This window comes from Rattus norvegicus, chromosome 15 (assembly GCF_021556685.1).
Source record: "Rattus norvegicus strain SHRSP/BbbUtx chromosome 15, alternate assembly SHRSP_T2T, whole genome shotgun sequence".
Taxonomy (NCBI): domain Eukaryota; kingdom Metazoa; phylum Chordata; class Mammalia; order Rodentia; family Muridae; genus Rattus; species Rattus norvegicus.
In genome coordinates, this window is record NC_141548.1 from 20,715,953 (window position 1) to 20,738,622 (window position 22,670).

At 42.7% G+C, this 22,670-nt stretch overlaps 1 protein-coding gene and 1 long non-coding RNA gene across 2 annotated transcripts in view; both read left to right on the top strand.

Moving 5' to 3' along the window:
• The window catches only part of LOC120096933 (uncharacterized), a 105,514-nt gene that overhangs the window by 79,988 nt on the left and 2,856 nt on the right, over positions 1-22,670 (top strand). The gene's annotated exons all lie outside the window — the stretch shown is intronic.
• Positions 12,087-19,394, top strand: Ptgdr (prostaglandin D2 receptor). The gene is given in 2 exon segments (NM_022241.2): positions 12,087-12,989; positions 18,983-19,394. Coding segments are annotated over 2 exon segments (1,074 nt in total). The 5' UTR covers positions 12,087-12,146; the 3' UTR covers positions 19,214-19,394.

Sequence of the window (22,670 nt, forward strand, 5' to 3'; positions counted from 1 at the left end):
AACCTAGCAATGATCTTTCTGAGATGGTTCCGCCATGAACTGTAAAGCCATGACACATTTACTCCGTTATAAAAGGCTGAGACAATATTATTTGAGGAACAATTTCTGGTATTAATATGCTTTTCCTGTTATTATTAAATGTATAACAATCTCTAGGTTGATCCACCCTTTTTTGTAGATTTCTGCAGACCTTTAAATAGATAATTATTCTATAGAATTTCCTGAATTGATTCAAATTATTTTAGGAAGAACGTTTCTAGAGATGGTCTTAGTTGCTAGAAAGATGCAAAAAAATTAGAATCAAGAGTAGAATATGCCCACTGTTCATAATAGTAAGTAGAGGTTGCAATAAGAAATTCAATGAGCGTTCATAATTACACTATAAAGGGAAATAGACTTGGGACAAATCTGTGTTCAAGGAAAAACATTTAGGCTAAGAATTAAGTGACAGGTGTGCACTATGATAAGGCAAAGCCATGTGAAAACTGTTGTTTTGAACTTATAATGAGCATATAGAATGAGACACTGCTTTGAACTTAATATCAAAATCCTTATGTAACTCCCAGTTTGTTAACATTTCATCTATGGGGTAATTTCCTAAAGAACTTATTGTCTAAGAATGTATAAAAAGGTCATAGAAAAGAAATAAAGTTGTTGGTTGAATGTTTTGGCTTGTGGCGCTCTGCCCTATCCATCCATCCATCCATCCATCCATCCATCCATCCATCCATCCATCCAAATGTTATGTCGTTTTGTCTGTCCATATATGTGTAGGTATATGTATATATAAGTAAACATGCATGAATACTTGTGGAGTTGATTGTGATAGAGGATCATTCTGGCCAGAGTGTGAATGTAGGAATGCATAAGTTTCTGTGCGTATTTGCCTATATCTAGCAGTTTGATTCTTTTCCTTTCCTTTCTCTCTGGTTAACAAGGAGTTAACTACCCAGGCTGGTCAGAGAAAGGAGCACTAGCAATAAAGCCTTTACTGAATCCCTACATGTGTTAGTCACCAGATATTAAGGCTTATTTAGCACAAGTAAGAAAGTGTTAAGTTTTTAGCAGAGAAGAGTAATAAAGAGTCAAGTTTCTGAAGCACTTAATGAAGCACAGAACAGTAACAGAGAGTTGTAAAATAAAGATACAGCATTTCGTAAAACACAGAGATTTATAAAGAGAAAAAGAAGCCACAGAGAGTTAAAGAGAAAAGAGGACAGAGGTTTTCAGCCACAGAATAAGCAAGAGACTGTTAAGTCTACAGAAGCCATCAGTGAGCATTCAGTACAGTTGGAGAGCTACAAGGCCAGAGAGCATCAGTCTTTAAAGCTACATCCTATGATGTGTCTGGGTTTTAACCATTTCAGACTGGGCTGGCTCCCTGCAGCCTTTCCTTCAGGGTATGGAAAAATAGTAGAAGGCATCATGCAGTCTTCATTCATTCAGTAAACACTTATTAAGGCCCTATGGTGTGCATAGCTGGGACACAGGAAGACAGAGGAGAGGTAGACAGAGCCCTTAAGAGACATCACCTTGGGTTGGGGATTTAGCTCAGTGGCAGAAGGCCCTGGGTTCGGTCCCCAGCTCCGGAAAAAGAAAAAAAAAGAGACATCACTTATATACAAACAAACACACCTTACAGTAAACACTGGGATTTTGACAGAGGCTGAGAGACAGTAACTTAGGTTTGGACCAAAGAACTTCCTAGAAGAATCTCAAGACTGTTTAGTCATCAGAGGGATGAACCAGCTCTCTGAGATCAGGCTATAGGCAGATAATCAAAGGCAGCAATGTAGCCACCAGGAGACATTTTCAGGTGTTCAGTGAAGGACTTTTTTATTTATTTATTTATTTATTTAATTTTTTTTAACTTGAGTATTTCTTATTTACATTTTGAGTGTTATTCCCTTTCCCAGTTTCCGGGCAAACATCCCCCTAATCCCTCTCCCTCCCCTTCTTTATGGGTGTTCCCCTCCCCATCCTCCCCCCATTGCTGCCCTCCCCGCAACAATCACGTTCAGTCTTAGCAGGACCCAGGGCTTCCCCTTACACTGATGATCTTATTAGGATATTCATTGCTACCTATGAGGTCAGAGTCCAGGGTCAGTCCATGTATAGTCTTTAGTCATGTATGGCTTAGTCCCTGGAAGCTCTGGTTGCTTGGCATTGTTGTTCATATGGGGTCTCGAGCCCCTTCAAGCTCTTCCAGTTCTTTCTCTGATTCCTTCAACAGGGGTCCTATTCTCAGTTCAGTGGTTTGATGCTGGCATTTGCCTCTGTATTTGTTGTATTCTTGCTGTGTCTCTCAGGAGAGATCTACCGGTTCCTGTCTGCCTGCACTTCTTTGCTTCATCCATCTTGTCTAATTGGGTGGCTGTAGATGTATGGGCCACATGTGGGGCAGGCTCTGAATGGGTGTTCCTTCTGTCTCTGTTTTAATCTTTGCCTCTCTATTCCCTGCCAAGGGTATTCTTGTTCCCCTTTTAAAGAAGGAGTGAAGCATTCACATTTTGATCATCTGTCTTCAGTTTCATGTGTTCTAGGCATCTAGGGTAATTCAAGCATTTGGGCTAATAGCCACTTATCAATGAGTGCATACCATGTGTGTTTCTCTGTGATTGGGTTACCTCACTCAGGATGATATTTTCCAGTTCCAACCATTTGCCTACGAATTTCATAAAGTCATTGTTTTTGATAGCTGAGTAATATTCCATTGTGTAGCTGTACCACATTTTCTGAATCCATTCCTCTGTTGAAGGGCATCTGGGTTCTTTCCAGCTTCTGGCTATTATAAATAAGGCTGCTATGAACATAGTGGAGCACGTGTCTTTTTTATATGTTGGGGCATCTTTTGGGTATATGCCCAAGAGAGGTATAGCTGGATCCTCAGGAAGTTCAATGTCCAATTTTCTGAGGAACCTCCAGACTGATTTCCAGAATGGTTGTACCAGTCTGCAATCCCACCAACAATGGAGGAGTGTTCCTCTTTCTCCACATCCTCGCCAGCATTTGCTGTCCCTGAGTTTTTGATCTTAGCCATTCTCACTGGTGTGAGGTGAAATCTCAGGGTTGTTTTGATTTACATTTCCCTTATGACTAAAGATGTTGAACATTTCTTTAGGTGTTTCTCAGCCATTCGGCATTCCTCAGCTGTGAATTCTTTGTTTAGCTCTGAACCCCATTTTTTAATAGGGTTATTTGTCTCCCTGTGGTCTAACTTCTTGAGTTCTTTGTATATTTTGGATATAAGGCCTCTATCTGTTGTAGGATTGGTAAAGATCTTTTCCCACTCTGTTCGTTGCCGTTTTGTCCTAACCACAGTGTCCTTTGCCTTACAGAAGCTTTGCAGTTTTATGAGATCCCATTTGTCAATTCTTGATCTTAGAGCATAAGTCATTGGTGTTTTGTTCAGGAAATTTTTTCCAGTGCCCATGTGTTCGAGATGCTGCCCTAGTTTTTCTTCTATTAGTTTGAGTGTATCTGGTTTGATGTGGAGGTCCTTGATCCACTTGGACTTAAGCTTTGTACAGGGTGATAAGGATGGATCGATCTGCATTCTTCTACATGTTGCCCTCCAGTTGAACCAGCACCATTTGCTAAAAATGCTATCTTTTTTCCATTTGAAGATTTGGCTCCTTTGTCAAAAATCAAGTGCCCATAGGTGTGTGGGTTCATTTCTGGGTCTTCAATTCTGTTCCATTGGTCTATCTGTCTGTCTCTGTACCAATACCATGCAGTTTTTATCACTATTGCTCTGTAATACTGCTTGAGTTCAGGGATAGTGATTCCCCCTGAAGTCCTTTTATTGTTGAGGATAGTTTTAGCTATCCTGGGTTTTTTGTTATTCCAGATGAATTTGCAAATTGTTCTGTCTAACTCTTTGAAGAAATGGATTGGTATTTTGATGGGGATTGCATTGAATCTGTAGATCGCTTTTGGTAAAATGGCCATTTTTACTATATTAATCCTGCCAATCCATGAGCATCTTCTGAGGTCTTATTCAATTTCTTTCTTCAGCGTCTTGAAGTTCTTATTGTACAGATCTTTTACTTGCTTGGTTAAAGTCACACCGAGGTACTTTATATTATTTGGATCTATTATGAAGGGTGTCGTTTCCCTAATTTCTTTCTCGGCTTGTTTCTCTTTTGTGTAGAGGAAGGCTACTGATTTATTTGAGTTAATTTTATACCCAGCCACTTTGCTGAAGTTGTTTATCAGCTTTAGTAGTTCTCTGGTGGAACTTTTGGGATCACTTAAATATACTATCATATCATCTGCAAATAGTGATATTTTGACTTCTTCTTTTCCGATCTGTATCCCCTTGACCTCCTTTTGTTGTCTGATTGCTCTGGCTAGGACTTCAAGAAATATATTGAATAAGTAGGGAGAGAGTGGGCAGCATTGTCTAGTCCCTGATTTTAGTGGGATTGCTTCAAGTTTCTCTCCATTTAGTTTAATGTTAGCAACTGGTTTGCTGTATATGGCTTTTACTATGTTTAGGCATGGGCCTTGAATTCCTATTCTTTCCAGGACTTTTATCATGAAGGGGTGTTGAATTTTGTCAAATGCTTTCTCAGCATCTAATGAAAGGATCATGTGGTTTTGTTCTTTCAGTTTGTTTATATAATGGATCACATTGATGGTTTTCCGTATATTAAACCATCCCTGCATGCCTGGGATGAAGCCTACTTGATCATGGTGGATGATTGTTTTGATGTGTTCTTGGATTCGGTTTGCCAGAATTTTATTGAGTATTTTTGCATCGATATTCATAAGGGAAATTGGTCTGAAGTTCTCTTTTTTTGTTGGGTCTTTGTGTGGTTTAGGTATAAGAGTAATTGTGGCTTCGTAGAAGGAATTCGGTAGGGCTCCATCTGTTTCAATTTTGTGGAATAGTTTGGATAATATTGGTATGAGGTCTTCTATGAAGGTTTGATAGAATTCTGCACTAAACCCGTCTGGACCTGGGCTCTTTTTGGTTGGGAGACCTTTAATGACTTCTTCTATTTCCTTAGGAGTTATGGGGTTGTTTAACTGGTTTATCTGTTCCTGATTTAACTTCGGTACCTGGTATCTGTCTAGGAAATTGTCCATTTCCTGCAGATTTTCAAGTTTTGTTGAATATAGGCTTTTATAGTAAGATCTGATGATTTTTTGAATTTCCTCTGAATCTGTAGTTATGTCTCCCTTTTCATTTCTGATTTTGTTAATTTGGACACACTCTCGGTGTCCTCCCGTTAGTCTGGCTAAGGGTTTATCTATCTTGTTGATTTTCTCAAAGAACCAACTTTTGGTTCTGTTGATTTTTTCTATGGTCCCTTTTGTTTCTACTTGGTTGATTTCAGCTCTGAGTTTGATTATTTCCTGCCTTCCACTTCTCCTGGGTGTATTTGCTTCTTTTTGTTCTAGAGCTTTTAGGTGTGCTGTCAAGCTGCTGACATATGCTCTTTCCTGTTTCTTTCTGCAGGCACTCAGAGCTATGAGTTTTCCTCTTAGCACAGCTTTCATTGTATCCCATAAGTTTGGGTATGTTGTACCTTCATTTTCATTAAATTCTAAAAAGTCTTTAATTTCTTTCTTTATTTCTTCCTTTATCAGGTTATCGTTGAGTAGAGTATTGTTCAACTTCCACGTATATGTGGGCATTCTTCCCTTATTGTTATTGAAGACCAGTTTTAGGCCGTGGTGGTCCGAAAGCACGCATGGGATTATTTCGATCTTTCTGTACCTGTTGAGGCCCGTTTTTTGACCAATTATATGGTCAATTTTGGAGAAAGTACCACGAGGAGCTGAGAAGAAGGTATATCCTTTTGCTTTAGGATAGAATGTTCTATAAATATCTGTTAAGTCCATTTGGCTCATGACTTCTCTTAGTCTGTCTACGTCTCTGTTTAATTTCTGTTTCCATGATCTGTCCATTGATGAGAGTGGGGTGTTGAAATCTCCTACTATTATTGTGTGAGGTACAATGTGTGTTTTGAGCTTTAGTAAGGTTTCTTTTATGTATGTAGGTGCCCTTGTATTTGGGGCATAGATATTTAGGATTGAGAGTTCATCTTGGTGGATTTTTCCTTTGATGAATATGAAATGTCCTTCCTTATCTTTTTTGATGACTTTTAGTTGAAAATTGATTTTATTTGATATTAGAATGGCTACTCCAGCTTGCTTCTTCTGACCATTTGCTTGGAAAGTTGTTTTCCAGCCTTTCACTCTGAGGTAGTGTCTGTCTTTTTCTCTGAGGTGCGTTTCCTGTAGGCAGCAGAATGCAGGGTCCTCGTTGCGTATCCAGTTTGTTAATCTATGTCTTTTTATTGGGGAGTTGAGGCCATTGATGTTGAGAGATATTAAGGAATAGTGATTATTGCTTCCCATTATATTCATATTTGGATATGAGGTTATGTTTGTGTGCTCTTCTTCTCTTTGTTTTGTTGCCAAGACGATTAGTTTCTTGCTTCTTCTAGGGTGTAGCTTGCCTCCTTATGTTGAGCTTTACCATTTATTATCCTTTGTAGTGCTGGATTTGTAGAAAGATATTGTGTAAATTTGGTTTTGTCATGGAATATCTTGGTTTCTCCATCTATGTTAATTGAGAGTTTTGCAGGATACAGTAACCTGGGCTGGCATTTGTGTTCTCTTAGGGTCCATATGACATCTGTCCAGGATATTCTGGCATTCATAGTCTGTGGCGAAAAGTCTGGTGTGATTCTGATAGGTCTGCCTTTGTATGTTACTTGACCTTTTTCCCTTACTGCTTTTAATATTCTTTATTTTGTGCATTTGGTGTTTTGACTATTATGTGACAGGAGGAGTTTCTTTTCTGGTCCAATCTATTTGGAGTTCTGTAGGCTTCTTGTATGCTTATGGGAATCTCTTTCTTTAGGTTAGGGAAGTTTTCTTCTATGCTTTTGTTGAAGATATTTACTGGTCCTTTGAGCTGGGAGTCTTCACTCTCTTCTATACCTATTATCCTTAGGTTTGATCTCCTCATTGAGTCCTGGATTTCCTGTATGTTTTGGACCAGTAGCTTTTTCCGTTTCACATTATCTTTGACAGTTGTGTCGATGATTTCTATGGAATCTTCTGCTCCTGAGATTCTCTCTTCCATCTCTTGTATTCTGTTGGTGAAGCTTGTATCTACGGCTCCTTGTCTCTTCTTTTGGTTCTCTATATCCAGGGTTGTTTCCATGTGTTCTTTCTTGATTGCTTCTATTTCCATTTTTAATTCCTTCAACTGTTTGATTGTGTTTTCCTGGAATTCTTTCAGGGATTTTTGTGATTCCTCTCTGTAGGCTTCTACTTCTTTATTCATGTTTTCCTGTGTTTCTCTAAGGGAGTTCTTCACGTCTTTCTTGAAGTCCTCCAGCATCTTGATCAAGTGTGATTTTAAATCTAGATCTTGCTTTTCTGGTGTGTTTGCATATTCAGTGTTTGCTTTGGTGGGAGAATTGGGCTCCGATGATGCCATGTAGTCTTGGTTTCTGTTGCTTGGATTCCTGCGTTTGCCTCTCGCCATCAGATTATCTCTAGTGTTACTTTGTTCTTCTATTTCTGACAGTGGCTAGACTGTCCTATAAGCCTGTGTGTCAGGGGTGCTGTAGACCTGTTTTCCTGTTTTCTTTCAGCCAGTTATGGGAACAGAGTGTTCTGTTTTCGGGCGTGTAGTTTTTCCTCTCTACAGGTCTTCAGCTGTTCCTGTGGGCCTGTGTCCTGAGTTCACCAGTCAGGTCGCTTGGAGTAGGAAGGTTTGTCTTACCTGTGGTCCCGAGGCTCACGTTTGCTCGTGGGGTGTTGCTTACGAGCTCTCCAAGGCAGCAGCAACCAGGAAGATCTGCGCCGCCCTTTACAGGAGCTTCCGTGCACCAGGGTTCCAGATGGCGTTTGGTGTTTTCCTCTGGAGTCAGAGATGTGGGCAGAGTGCAGTCTCTTCTAGTTTCCCAGGCATGTCTGCCTCTCTGAAGGTTTAGCTCTCCCTCCCACGGGATTTGGGTGCAGAGAACTGTTTATCCGGTCAGTCCCTTCAGGTTCTGGCGGTGTCTCAGATGCAGCAGACCTGCTGCTCCTGGGCTCAGTGAAGGACTTTTGTGAGAAGGATCAAATTCCTGTTCCCTGTCAGTCCAGCTTTCCTTCTCCGGGTTCCGTTCAAGGCAAACATCCCACACATCCTATTCTACTCTCCAGCTCCGTGTCTGCTCTGCCTGGACCCAACCAACTGCACCTCCAACAGTTTCTTGACAGCCAGGGCCAAACTGCTGACAAGGGTCAGGAATCAGTGGGGCTCTACAGCCTGAAGATGGGACAATGTATGGCTCAGTGCCATCACCCAAAGACAAGTTCAGAATTCATCCTGATCCCTAGGGCTTAAGCTACTTCTAGAACAAAATTGAAATTGTGGTTTCTTTTTCAAGTATAGTCCCTAGCACATGGATAAACCTATCTTGTCTCACTCAAGGATACACAAAGCTGGGAAGAATGGCCAAGACCTAGAATCACTGGAAAATTTAATTTCCCAATTTAAAAACAAAGCTATCTCCACGTGTCTTCTCGTCTCTGTGTTTCTGTGTCTCTGTATCTCTCTCTCTCTCTCTCTCTCTCTCTCTCTCCCCGCCTGTCTGTCTGTCTGTCTGTCTGTCTGTCTGTTTGTCTGTGTGTGCTCACTAGTGCATATCTGGATTCTTGCCACAATACAGGATTAACTGGTTGTAGCAGGGCTGGAATAGAGCAGACAAAGACACAGTTAAATGCAAATAAATTTAGCTAAACATGCCAAATTGATATTGGGGCAGACCGGAGCACAAGATATTGACTGGGCACAGATACACACGGGATGACACTTTGTGATTTATAGACAGGGCTGTGGCTCCAGCTTCTAAGTGTATCATGGAAACCGCAGGTTCCTTACTTTTACGATCACTTCTTAATGTCCTCTCCAAAGTAGAAGCTTAGGAAATCCAAAGATTTGGAAGCCACCCTACACTCATGATGGGTTTGTTATGTGAGTACAAAGAGCTTGATTTCTGTATGTCTCTTTTTCTTTATTTGAACGTGAATAATGGGAGCTTCAGTGTCATGATTTATCATAAGGATAAAATTATTGACTAACATCTTATAGGGCCTTACAGAGCATGGGACTCACATTCTAGGTGCACAGCAATTAGCCTGGGGAATTAAAAAAACAACAAACAAAACAAACAAAAATGTTCTAAGCCCTTGAATTAAAGGCACATGCCACATCTCCCTACCACTCTATGTATTTTTAATTAAGTAAATAATATTATTACTGTGTGGAGAGCACACCATGTGAGTGTGTGGAGGTCAGAGCACAAGTGTGTCCAGTCACTTCTCTCCTCCCACCTTTATGTGCATTCCACACAGTAAGCCCATCTTGCCAGACTTGCATGGCAAGCACCTTTACTCGGTGAGCCATCTTTGCAAGTGTTTCTAAAGCATGCTCAGGACAATTGACCCTTCACTTTAAAAAACTGAGATCAAGAGATGGCAGGCTTCATGGCTAGGAAAGATGAGACCCAGTCCTCACAGGAAACCTCCCAAGACCTTCCACAACAATGACACTGTATACCACTCACGAGCTGCATGAGATGACATGGAGGTGGTCTCTAGTGTGAGATATTCTCATTAAAAGTTTCTAAGACAAAAAGAAGCTAGGCCTTCTTACTCTGAAAGCTGACAGAAAAACATAAGATTGTAAAGGTCACGTGACACTTTGCCTTCCCTTTCTAGTTGTAAGTGCATATGAAACCAACAGCACTTTCCTCAGCCTCACAGGAGGAGGAGCTCAAGAGGGTACCAGATGCTTGAACAAATGGTAATGTCCTAGTTCTACAATGATGTCATTTGGAAGGGTTCCTAGGATCAGGGACAAATGACTTGATGTTGTATTGAGGACTGGGTGGAGAGCAGCAAAGCAGGCAGGAAATGTTCCAGGAAAGCACGTGGTCCAGGCCAGCTGAATTAACCAGGAGGAAGCCTGTGGTTTCTTTAATTGCATCCATTCAAACCTTCATTCTTTGAAACACAACTCGTGTAACCTCCATTAGGGTCCCACAGCTCACTTCAAAATTGTTTGATTTTAAAAAGAATTCACATGTTTAGGCTCCCTACTCCCTCTGCCCTGCACTTTTGGCAAACACAACTACGGAGAAGTAGAGAAAGGCACCATGAATCAAGTGAGTGTCCTTCAGGATCAGGCCAAGCAATGCCCTAACAGAATTCCTCAACTGAGTTTACTGGATCATCTGCGGATAGCACAACAGGACCTCAGGGAATGGTGAATTACTGATACTGAAATAAACTATGAGTTTGTCTTGAGAAGAGACCCCACCCTCAGATTCCACTGCCATTGGTCATAGAAACTTCCTTCCCCTTCCACTCTATCATGGGCACATGGGACTAGTCTAAATTAAAATTATTTTCTAGGAGATGGGGTGAGAAAGAAGACACACAAGACACAGAGCTAACCCTACAGAGAGCCTTCATAGTCAGTGCACCCTGAAAGGCTTAGATGTCACCCAGTAGAGACAAGGTCCCCAGTGTTAGTTTTTTACTGCCATTATTCTGTGCCAAGCACTTTATTTATTTTTCTCAGCCTCACAGCAATTGTGAGGTCAAAGCAGTCCCATGCCCTACAGAGAAGGACATGAAAACCCTCTCAACAACTAAAGTTGGATCACTAAGCCAGAATCCCAAGGTTCCCTCTAATTCCAAAGCTTGAACTCTTCCTGCGCTGTGGCCTGAATTGCTGGCCTGACTTTCATCTGGGGGCAGCTTGTCTGTCCACTTTGCAGGATTCTATACATGAAGCTAAGGGCCCTGCCTTCTCCCTGGCTCTGTCCATCAGAATAAACAGACAGCACCCAAATGAAGCTCTGTATGCGAGGAATAATATATTGCTTACATAATTTGGACCGAATCGTCACTCCAAAGTTCCAAGCTGGAAGCCAGATTTTGTCCAAGGATATGGAGTGTTAAATATAGAAATTCCAGTTAACTCTGCCCCACCCCTTTGATACAAGAAATCACTGCCAGAAATATGGAATATTCTCCAGTAGTCAGAGACAAGGACAGGGAAGGCCCTAAGATAAGGCTTATATGTTCTGGTTTCAAATCAGCATTGGAAAGTGCAGCTACCTATCAGCTTAAAAAACAAAACAAAACAAAACAAAAACAAAAAGTAAGGCAAAGAAAACTCACACAGACACAGACACACACACACACACACACACACACACACACACACACACACACGCACGCACACACACACAAAGAAAATTGTGGCAACCAAGCAGAAGAACTTCCCAGGCATAGTCTGTGTCTTGCCTCCGTTCTCCAAAGGCAGCAGGCATCCAGACACATAGTGCTGTGTGGCACTCAGTGCACTGCCTGACACCCTATTCAATATCACCTCATGGTTTCCATGTGCAGAGAAAGCTGCCCCTGGAATTTGGGCTGCCTCTTGGGACAGCAACCATGGAAACAGACAGGGGTACCCAAGAAGCACCTGATTCCTATTTGACTCTGCCACTTCCTAAGTTGGTCACCCCAAGCAGATCCCCTAACTTTTCAAGCCCCTGCTTCCTTACCTCATCATTAATCTCCACATTGCAGCGATCTAAGAGAGATTTGGAGTCAAGCCTCAAGAGTGGTGGAAATCATAGCCCTTGGTCTCCCTGCTTGGTTAATCTGCAGAGTTCATGGCCACCACCAGCACCTGGTGTTCCTTCCCCTCATTAGCTCCTACTTGGTTCCCCTCTCCATTTCTGCAGTTCTCTCTCTCCTCTGGAGGACCAGCTTTGGACACTCTGGGTACTTTCCCCTTTCCTTCTGAGTCTGGGTACAGATTCTGTCTGTCCTTAGGACCCTGTGCAACAGGCTGAGTTCTTAGCAGTGCTGCTTCTAGGTCTGTAGCACAGAACACTCACACACTCACAGGGGCGGAGAGTCCTCCCCTCCTCAAGGGTGTGATTAGGAGCATAGATGGGAGGGTTGACTGTGAACAACACCCAGCCGCTCTAGGAGCTTTCTCTGCTTCGCAACCTCTGTGCCCTGACTGCACCCGGAGCAGCCTGGGGCTCCTTCACAGCTGTCCTGGCTGCAGCCTTCCCTCCAGGCAGACGTGGCAAGGGCTAGCTATGAATGAGTCCTATCGCTGTCAGGCAGCCACCTGGGTGGAACGGGGCTCCTCAGCGACAATGGGTGGTGTGCTCTTCAGTGCAGGACTGCTGGGCAATCTCCTGGCGCTGGTGCTGCTGGCGCGATCCGGGCTGGGGTCCTGCCGGCCAGGGCCACTGCATCCGCCGCCCTCGGTCTTTTATGTGCTAGTGTGCGGCTTGACGGTCACCGACTTGCTGGGCAAGTGTCTGATCAGCCCGATGGTCCTGGCTGCCTACGCGCAAAATCGGAGCCTAAAGGAACTGCTGCCTGCCTCAGGCAATCAGTTATGTGAAGCCTTCGCCTTCCTGATGTCCTTCTTTGGGTTAGCCTCGACCTTACAGCTACTGGCTATGGCACTGGAGTGCTGGCTGTCTCTGGGACACCCTTTCTTCTACCAAAGGCACATCACCGCCCGCCGGGGAGTGCTGGTGGCGCCAGTCGCAGGCGCCTTCTCTTTGGCTTTCTGTGCGCTCCCCTTTGCTGGCTTTGGGAAGTTCGTGCAGTACTGTCCAGGTACCTGGTGCTTCATCCAGATGATCCACAAGAAGCGCTCATTCTCGGTAATAGGCTTCTCTGTGCTCTACTCCAGCCTCATGGCGCTGCTGGTCCTCGCAACTGTGGTGTGCAACCTGGGTGCCATGTCCAACCTCTATGCCATGCACAGGCGCCAGAGGCACCATCCCCGCCGCTGCTCCAGGGACCGCGCCCAGTCAGGCTCAGACTACAGGCATGGGTCCCCGAATCCTTTGGAGGAGCTGGACCACTTTGTTCTGCTGGCTCTCACGACAGTGCTCTTCACCATGTGTTCCCTGCCTTTAATTGTGAGTTGCTGGGCAATAAAGTTTGAGAAACTGGGTCACCTCAGGCAAGAGCCCTGTGGGAAGTTGTGGGGGAGAGGGGGAGGGCTAGGAGTAGCATCCAGTGCCTGGAGGGTTTGAACTGGAGCTTAACTCCTCAGGAGTGTGATTCCATCCACAGTCATAAGGTATGACTCCATGTGAAGAAGGAGAAGAGGGAATGTTAGACAAAGATTAGACAGATGAATCACGTGGTGTCTCCTGACCTCAGCAAAACCTTTTCCAGTTAGCAGACACCCCCTCCTTTGTGCTTTGCTTCCAGGAGGTCCCCAGTCATCTGTGTGCCCAAGACCTTAGTCCTCTATTTCCTCCCCATCCACCCCTGCACATGCTATGTAATATTTTATTTCATTGGATCTGCCCTTTAATTTACTGGTGTTGGAAACAGACTAATCAGGGAGTTCCTCTCAGTGGTTTGGCCTGGAGAGAGAAGAAAGATAGGGAGTGATTGAGTTTATCCCAAGAGGATTAGAGAGGTGAGTGATAAACACAGATTTAGTTCTGAAAACCTCTTGTGTTGTGGAAGCTGCCACCGGGATGGGGGTAGGTGGTTGGCAGCAGCAAAACAAGAGCAGCAGAGGAGGAGAGGTTTCAGGTGGCAAGTTGTTTCCTCACGTGTCCTGATGGTTTCTTTTCTTATGTCCTGGCCAGTGAGATGGCAAGGAATCCTACTCCCATGGGCTCCAACTCACAAGGAAATGACTGTAGAGAGGGTTGGCAGAGAAACTGCTGCTGTAGGGATCACATTTGAACAACCACCCTAGACCAACAGCTCCCAAATGCTACCCCACGGCCACCTCTGCCCTCCTTGCTGTTCTTGATGCAGCCTGAAATTCCAAACAGCTTTATTTTTCTACTTTGAGCCCAATTAAGCTAAGCTCTACTCAAATTATTAAAAAATAATTCAATCCTATTATTAGCTATATACTTTAAGAAGTATACCCATTATTATTATCTTTTATGTCAAAAGTAGAAATTATAGGAGGATCTGGAGACATGGCTCAGAAGCTGTCATTAGCTGATTTTCCAGAGGGCAGGGTCCAATCCCCAGCACACACACATGACAGCTCACCACCATCTGTAAACTCCAGCTCTGGGTTCAGACGCCTGCTCCTGGATACACAAGGATAAGCACACGTGTGGTACAACCCTTACATGCAAACAAAACACCTATAGATATAAACAAGTAAATACAAGTTGTGGGGACATATGTTATCTCTGCTTCTTTTAGTTTCAACAGAACATCCATTATTAACTGCATTTGCCTATAGACCTGAAGCCTTTATTCTCTGGATATTTACAGAATACCTCCAGAGTAGCTGGAGTGTACCTGTGCTGTGAGCAAAGCAAGCGGAGGTGTCCAGTAGCTTTGGCTGCTTCAGTGAGAATAACTCAAACAGTGTAAATAATGAAAGAACCCAGGCCTTCCGCATATGTCTATGGGATCTGTATTGCCTTATGGTAACTGTGAGAATTAAAGGAACTAATATATTTGAAAACCATTCTGTGAAACAGTTTGTAAAGCTCTGGATAACTGTCCCCCAGGTAGCTTTCCTCTCAGGAGTCATCATTCCCTAGGCAGAGGAACAGCACTGGCTGTTGGTCTGGATCAAGGTTCAGCCCTAACTAGCTGTGATAGTGGATTAGTTACTGGGTGACCTGACCTGTTGTGGGATAACCACACTTGTTCTGTAGGATTAACACACACACACACACACACACACACACACACACACACCCTGAGATTTCTTTGCTCTGTGTATGAAGCATGTGCATGTATGTGTGTGTATGTGTGCGCACCTATATGAGTACAGACATGTGCATTCCATGGTGCACATGAGGAGGCCAGAGAGCAACCTCAGTTGTTGATACTCACCAGCCATCTTGATTGACACACGATCTTTTTTTTGCTGGTGTGTAGACCAGCTGGACAGGAGCCTCCTCTCTTGCCGTATTTCTGTTGCTGGGATGAAACAATGTGACCAAAAACAACTCAGGAAGGAAAGGATTTATTTCAGCTCGAAGTTTCATATCACAATCTATAAAGGAAGTCGGGACAGGAAGTCAAGGCAGGAGCCTGCAGACAGGCACTGAAGCAGAGATCATGGAGGATCATTGCTCACTGGATTGTACCCTGTAGCTTGTTCAACCTACTTTCTTATACAGCTCAGGATCACTTGCCCAGGGTGGTGCCACCCACAATGGGCTGAGACCTTCCCTATCAATCACTAACTAAGTAATGTTCCACAGATTTGCCTACAGCAGTTTGAAAAATTGGAGTTCTGTCTTCTCAGGTAACTCTGCCTCAGTGATTCTCAAACTGTGGGTCATGACCTCTTTAGAGGTCACACATTAGATAACCTGTTTATCAGATATTTAGGTTATGATTCATAACAGTAGCAAAATAACAGTTATGAAGTTATGATGAAATAATTTTATGGTTGGGGCCACCACAGCATGAGGAACTTTATTAAAGGGTTGTAGCATTCGGAAGGTTGAAAACCACATTCTAACTTTTTGAGTCTACCACAAATGCAAACGGACACTACAGGAATACGTGGGTCACAGAAATGCTCACCATTAGGTTTCTGTGAGCTCTGGAGAGTTGAACTCAGATGCCCAAGCTTTCATAGAACTTTTGCACATGGAGCCATTTCCCCAGCCCACTTGAGTGATTTTGAACAGAAAATCCAAAATGCTGCACAATCTAAAACATTTGAGCATTAAATTCATGCTTAATTGATTCAGCATTAATTCATGCTGGAATCCAAAATAGTGTGGCTGTTTCAAAATACATAAAATGAAACCTTCAGACCACAGATTATGAAACATAAATCTCATGAAAACTGTGGCTGTTATACTTGGAGAGTTTTACGATATATCATGGGTATGCACATATTCCACATTCTGGGGGAAAACAAAAGGTTTTCCAAACAATTTGGAGTAAGTGTGTATTCGTGCACCTGTGAGGGTGTGAGCGTGTGTGCATGTGTGTGGGCTTGTGTATGTGTATAACACAGAACCTAATGCTTAGCCTCACAAATTAACATCAGTATTGTTACTAACAGTGGCTTTCACTTATTGTTAGTGCCTAGTGACTGTAGCAGGCACTATCTATCAGGAGTCTGATCTCAGGAGACTTCATGTTAGTACAAGGCAGCAGTCTGCAAACCTGTGTTCTAAGGACATCTTTTTTCTTTTCCTGTTTTTTCTTTTGCCTGCCTGCCTTTCTTTCTTTTTTCTTTCTTTCTTTCTTTCTCTCTTTCTTTCTTTACTTCGTTTGTTTGTTTTGTTTTTGCATTTGAAGACAAGATCATAGACAAGACTGGCCTTAAACTCAGAGATCCACTTGCCTCTGCCTCCCGAGTGCTGGGATAAAAAGATGAGCCAACACTGCCAGGCATCTAAGGACCGCTTAATACTCTGAAAAATTACTAAGGCCCCAAACAACTTGTATCGAAATAGATAGTATCTGAATCTATATCTATCATATCATATAGTAAACCTAGGAAGTTTATAAAATGTAGTTGTAGGGTGTGGGGAGAAGGCTTAGTTATTGAAGTGCTTGCCATGCAAATATGAGGACGAGAGTTTGAATCCCCAACATCCTTGTAAAACAACAAGGTGACAACAGAAACATTTTCTCAGTGACTGCTGAACCCACCTTGGGTCACTCTCTCAAATGAATGCTCTTTTTATATTTAGAATATTTTTAATTTCATGCATATGTATGAGTACACACAGACATGTACACACATGATTTGAAAATGCACATGAAGGAGGGAGAGAACAAACTCCCATGAGTTAACTTCTGATTTCCACATGTGTACAGTGATGCCTCTAACCCTAAACATATAAAATAAATAAATATATTTTTAATTTAAAAGTATACTGTTTCTTTTAGTTATACAAGAACCATTCCTTTATCAACCATTCTTCCATGGTTGGAATTTTGGTTGGAATTACATTTCACCACACTCCTCTCTGAGGACAAAATTAACTAATATATAGCACATCTGTGAAATGTTTGACTCTAAATCAATTTAAGGTTGTGGTGTGAGTCATAGCCATTTAGTAGACATCAGACCTCATCCTACCTACCTCACCCAGCACACTGTAGCTGAGTGAGAAACACAATGAGAAAAACATCCTATGCATCTGCACAGACTGTAAGGGGGAAGAATGATTAAGGCTAATGGAGAGCTTGGCAGATTAAAGGGGCAGCTCCTCCTGAGCAAATGATACACGAGTTAATTATCAAGCGTTTATAATATCCCAGAACCTGTTCTTGAAGCCATCTTCACTCCATCACATTCTGGCTTGAGAATCATGGAAAGCAGGCACAGTGACTTTCCCATAAAACTAGGAAAACTGGATGTAGATGTCTCCATCTTCCCTGAAAGCCACGACTCTGAAGAGAGGATTCTAACCTGGATGCTTAGACCTTTAGGCACCATCTCAAAGAGACTCCTAAAAAGGGTGATATTTAAGCTGACTTGAAGGACAGTGCTGTTTGGCTGTTTAACCCATTTCTAGGTTTGTAAAATGAAGACAATGACTGTTTACCCACAAGTCTTTAGTATAAGAACATGAAAACGTTAAAAGCCACAGGACTGTGCCAGGGAAGTGAAGGGTCTAAGTGTTCATGGTCACCACTATTACTGTTGGCATTGTGAAGCAGGAATGAGAGACGGTGTCCATACAGCAGTGACAGGTGAGAGATGAGTCTAATGGAAGTCAAGTTCCTCATGCTCTGGATGAAATAACCAAGACACTGACTGCTGTGGAGATTGGAGGCAGAGGCTAAGGAGATTCCTTCTAGGAATGTGTGTCTTTTCTGAGAGATGTTCCTGGGTGGCCTTCTGTGCTCTTAACCACAGTTACTCCTACTGATAATGATTTCTGAAGTTTGTGTCCCATTAGGGTCAATTTGTTTCATTGTGGATTTAGAATCTAGTAGGCATAGAGGTCTAATGCTGTAAGAAAGAGTATCCAGCCCCAAAATCGTGGTCTGGGGTTGTTCTAATCTAGGTAGCAATGTGACCTGAAGGGCAGCAGAGAGAGTCATGATTTGAGGCACTTCACAGAGCTCTGAGGAAATTACAAGAACCCAGGTGGCATTAAGGCTTAGAGGGAGGCTGGACATAGGTAAGCACGGGTCTATCTTTAGGGTACCTCCTACTCCCACCTTATATAGAATCTACCTTAAGCAAAAGACTAATTCACATGAGATGGCCAGGTCTTTCATCTGATTACCTCTTACCTCTTTTTTTTTTTTTTTTTGGGGTTCTTTTTTTTCGGAGCTGGGGACTGAACCCAGGGCCTTGCGTTTCCTAGGTAAGCGCTCTACCACTGAGCTAAATCCCCAGCCCTACCTCTTACCTCTTAATGATCATATTTCCTGTCTTTCTACTTCTACTCAAAACCCCAATTTACTGGTGTGTCCATGTGTCTGCTAATTACCTTTAAGCAAACTAATAATAGTGGACAGAAGCAAGAGAGGACTGAATGATGCATGCATATGAGGACACTAGCTAAAGATTTTGTGTGGGTTTGAGGGGCCAAGCTAGGAGAATGCTAGAGCGTGAGGCAGAAGAGGGTGGGTGGGTGGAGGGAGCAGGGGCATGGGGCTAAAGGGTGGGATGGGGTTTGTGGAGGGGAAACCTGGATGGGAGATAACATTAGAAATGTAAATAAAGTAACCAATATAAAAGTAAAAAATGAAATAAAAAGAATTTGTGTGGGGAAGCCTGGGGTCTTTGATCTGAGAATGTAGGCCTTGAGGGAGTCAGTATCCTGGGTCTCCCTGATGTCCCTCAGGCTCCTCTTTTCAGGCCCATCCACATCCAACTGCCATAGGGTGAGAATTCCAGGCTAAGACAAACAAAATAATGGAATTCCTTCCTTCTGAAAGCCTTTATCTTTATTTGTGGGATGATTTTTTTCCTCTCCAACAGTATCGTGCTTACTATGGAGCCTTTAAACTTGTGGACAGAGCTGACGGAGACTCGGAAGACCTCCAAGCCTTGCGTTTTCTGTCTGTGATTTCCATCGTGGACCCCTGGATCTTCATCATTTTCAGGACTTCAGTATTCCGGATGTTATTTCACAAGGCTTTCACAAGACCTCTGATCTACAGAAACTGGCGCAGCCATTCCTGGCAGACTAACATGGAATCCACTTTGTGAGGGCTTTGCATGTTCTGGCAAGCTGAAAATACAGCACACATTCAGACAAAGAACTGTGGTTGGAAAAGCCTTACAATTGAAATCCTTAAAACATACTTCCCACGGGGAGCTAAAGAGATGCATCGGCCCTGAAAGAGCATTTACTTTTCTTCCAGAAGACCGGAGTTCATTTCCCAGCACCCATATCAGGTGCCTCACAACCTCTGTAACTCCAGCTCCAGGGGATCTGACACCACTGGGCTCCATAAACACCTGCACTCATGTGCATATAACCATACTCGAGCGCTCTCTCTCTCTCTCTCTCTCTCTCTCTCTCTCTCTCTCTCTCTCACACACACACACACACACACACACACACACACACACACAGAGAGAGAGAGAGGGAGAGAGAGAGAGAGAGAGAGACTTAAAAGTAATTTAAGTAAATTTAAAGTATCACCCAGAATTAAGTCATCTACTTTTGAAAGTAACCAATTTTACAATACGTTGTCACTCTGTCTCCATAAACCCTTTTGGTCCATTAAAAAAAATGTACTATTAACAGCCACTAAAATTTGTATGTTGTAAACAGTGTTAACAGTGTTATAGCAATGATTTTAATTGTCTCAATATTTGTACCTGATAGTTCTAAATGTTTAGAGCAGTCTTAAGACCTATGGTTTTTATTGAAATACAGTAGAAACAATACTGTTTCACTGTTTGTCATTTTTCGGTGGGTGCTCTTGAACAAGCCTAGCAATGGCTCACATGTTTTTACAGTGAAGCCTAACTTAGTTTGTATCATCATAGCTTCTTGTTGTTGTTGGTTTGGTTTGGTTTTTTTGGTTTGTTTTTGTCAAATGACGTAAGAATAATCTGAATTATAGATACATTTCAGAAGAATGAATTGGGAAACTAGATCAGGTCAAGCATTTGGAGAGAGCATTTCAGAGGCTCACGGCCACAGGTGAAGGCTACGACTCCATTTAGTTAAATGAGGCAGGATGTAATTAGGACCAACAACTCAAAGTGGAAAAAAGGAAACTGATCTTTTGAAGTCTGATCTGGAGACAGGGGTGTCGGGTGGGGGTGTGTGGTCAAAAACTTTCATGATGAGACTAAAATTTTCAATTCAGGAAACCATTTTCACATTGATGGATTCTTTGAGGCAGAGGATTTATGCTTCTTGGGAGAACACTGGTGTGTGACTCACCAAAGAACTGGATTATTTACCAATTTCAGCCGTGTGAACTCATAGGGCACTTAGCACAGTGAGAGGCCCACTCAGGATGGAACCTCTGTGGAGGGTGATGGCAATGGTCTTCACTGCTGCATAGTACAGCTCCGGTCTGCTGTTAGAGGAGGAAATAAAATGGTACCTGGGGCTCCTATGAGCTCTGCTAGCAGAACCAGAGCACAGCGTGGCTCAGAAGGACACTGAGGGCACTGTGATTGCTCACTTATGAGATCTCAAGGGTCAGCAACGCTATGTGTGGTCCAAAGAGAAAGTGGAGCATGGGCTGCCCCTGCACTGGGAGAGAAAGTTCTAGCTAGAGATCACAGCAAGAGCCTTCAGCATTTCTAAATCAAGAGGTGGGGATAAGATAGAGTTTTTGAGTCCTTGAGCATCCTGACACTCAGATGCTGAACCGGTCTTAAGGTCTGCAGCCTGTAATCTCTTCCAAAGACAGGAGGAGCTCCCTCTTCCACTTCAGCAGAAAACCAATTTCCTCAACTCTGAAACCTCGAGATAGTATTAATGTATTAATGTATGTATGTATGTATGTATGTATGTATGTATGTATGTATAGCAAAACTGAAAAAGCCAAATTAAATATAAAGGAAAGATAAATTTAGAGTACGACACAATTGAAAAATGTTCTTGGCTTTGCTTTAACTTGTGTTTCTATGTTTAATGTGAATGACAAATCTTTTTTTTTTTTTTTTTTTGGCCTGAATAGGTGAATCTTTTTTGTGTCCTACTGTTAGAACGTATGCTATGGTAATTTTCTAGAGAATTTGATAAAGCACCAGATGAATCCATAAATGAAATTTTATAAGACTTTTCAAAGAAAGCTGCTTTTTAATATAAAAGAAAAGCAAGTGATTTTGTTTCTATTAGCAAATCATTGCCAGCAATATTTTAATCTCTAGTCATGCAAGTGTGGTTTTTCCAAAGTAGGTGTTAATATTACCTTAAACAAAATTTCCTAGACTTATCCAAGAGCTTAGTGCACTTTTTTTTTTACATGAAATGGTGGTAAACTGCTCTGATGATAGCCATGTACCATCCACTGGGCAGGGATCCTCACTGGGTTGATCAGTTAAGTATTAAATCCCTGACACAGACCTCATGCACAGCAGTTGGCTGGGTGCACTTTGCTCCTTGTCCACTAGAGGGAGACAAGCCTGACCGGTTTAATGCAAATGGAGATTCTCAGTAGCAATGTGCTCCTGCAGTGCTAAGATGTCTCCAGCAGAGCAAACCTGTCTGAAGAACTTCTCAGGGAGCAGGTGTTTCCTTAAAGCACTGAGAATGGCTACACAGGACAACTGAAAACTGACAGGACATTCAAAGACAGTGCACAGAAGAAGGAACACATCCTTAAGAAATGTAGAAAACCATGCAGCCTAATCACAGAAATGCAAAGGATGAATTAAATGACAGTGGGTCAAACAAAACACTGTGGCCTACAAGGAGGTTATTGAGATGTAAATGTTCATGATCCTCTGGGAAGTTTGTGAATTTCTACATCCTTCCTTGATAGCAGCCTTGCTGCAGACATACTAAGAGCCTAAAATGATCTAAGGTGCCATTATTAGAATTACATTTTTTAAAAAAGAGATAAGGACTAAAGAAGCAAGAGTTCTCATGATAAAAACAGGATGCAAATTACTTACAGGTGTGACTAATAAATATGGAAACACACAAAAAAAACTTGCAAAAATAAATCAAAGAAAACATGAATCACAGTTGCTCTTATCCACAATTCTTTGTTTTCCAAGATTTGAGATGATAACTATTCCTTTATACACAAAAGTGTATTTGAAAAAGTGTCTAGAACTAAACTGAGAAAATAGGAGGAAAAGGCACCCGGTGAGCTTTGGGTCGGAAGGATCAGAATGAGCAGAGGCAGGCAGGCCTGAAGGAGGGCAGCAGGCTTAGGAGCTTCATGTTCTCCCAAGTGTGGATTCATGACCCAAACCTCACAGAGAAGGTGCTGCAAGAGTGACAGTTTTCACACTGTGGAGTAATGGGGGGGGGGGGTCAGCAGTAGGAGCTAGAGTTCTGGCAGGCCCTGCCTGCTTGTAACTGGAGGCTTTGAAATGAGGGCAGTCTGATAGATGGAGTTGAGGGCTCACCCTAGGATGTGGACTCTACCGGGAGGGCAGGGACACCAGGGAGCATGAGAGCATGTGTCACACCTGATACAGTGCTGCAGGCTTTGTGCTGGACAAGGTAAGGACCTAAGGAATC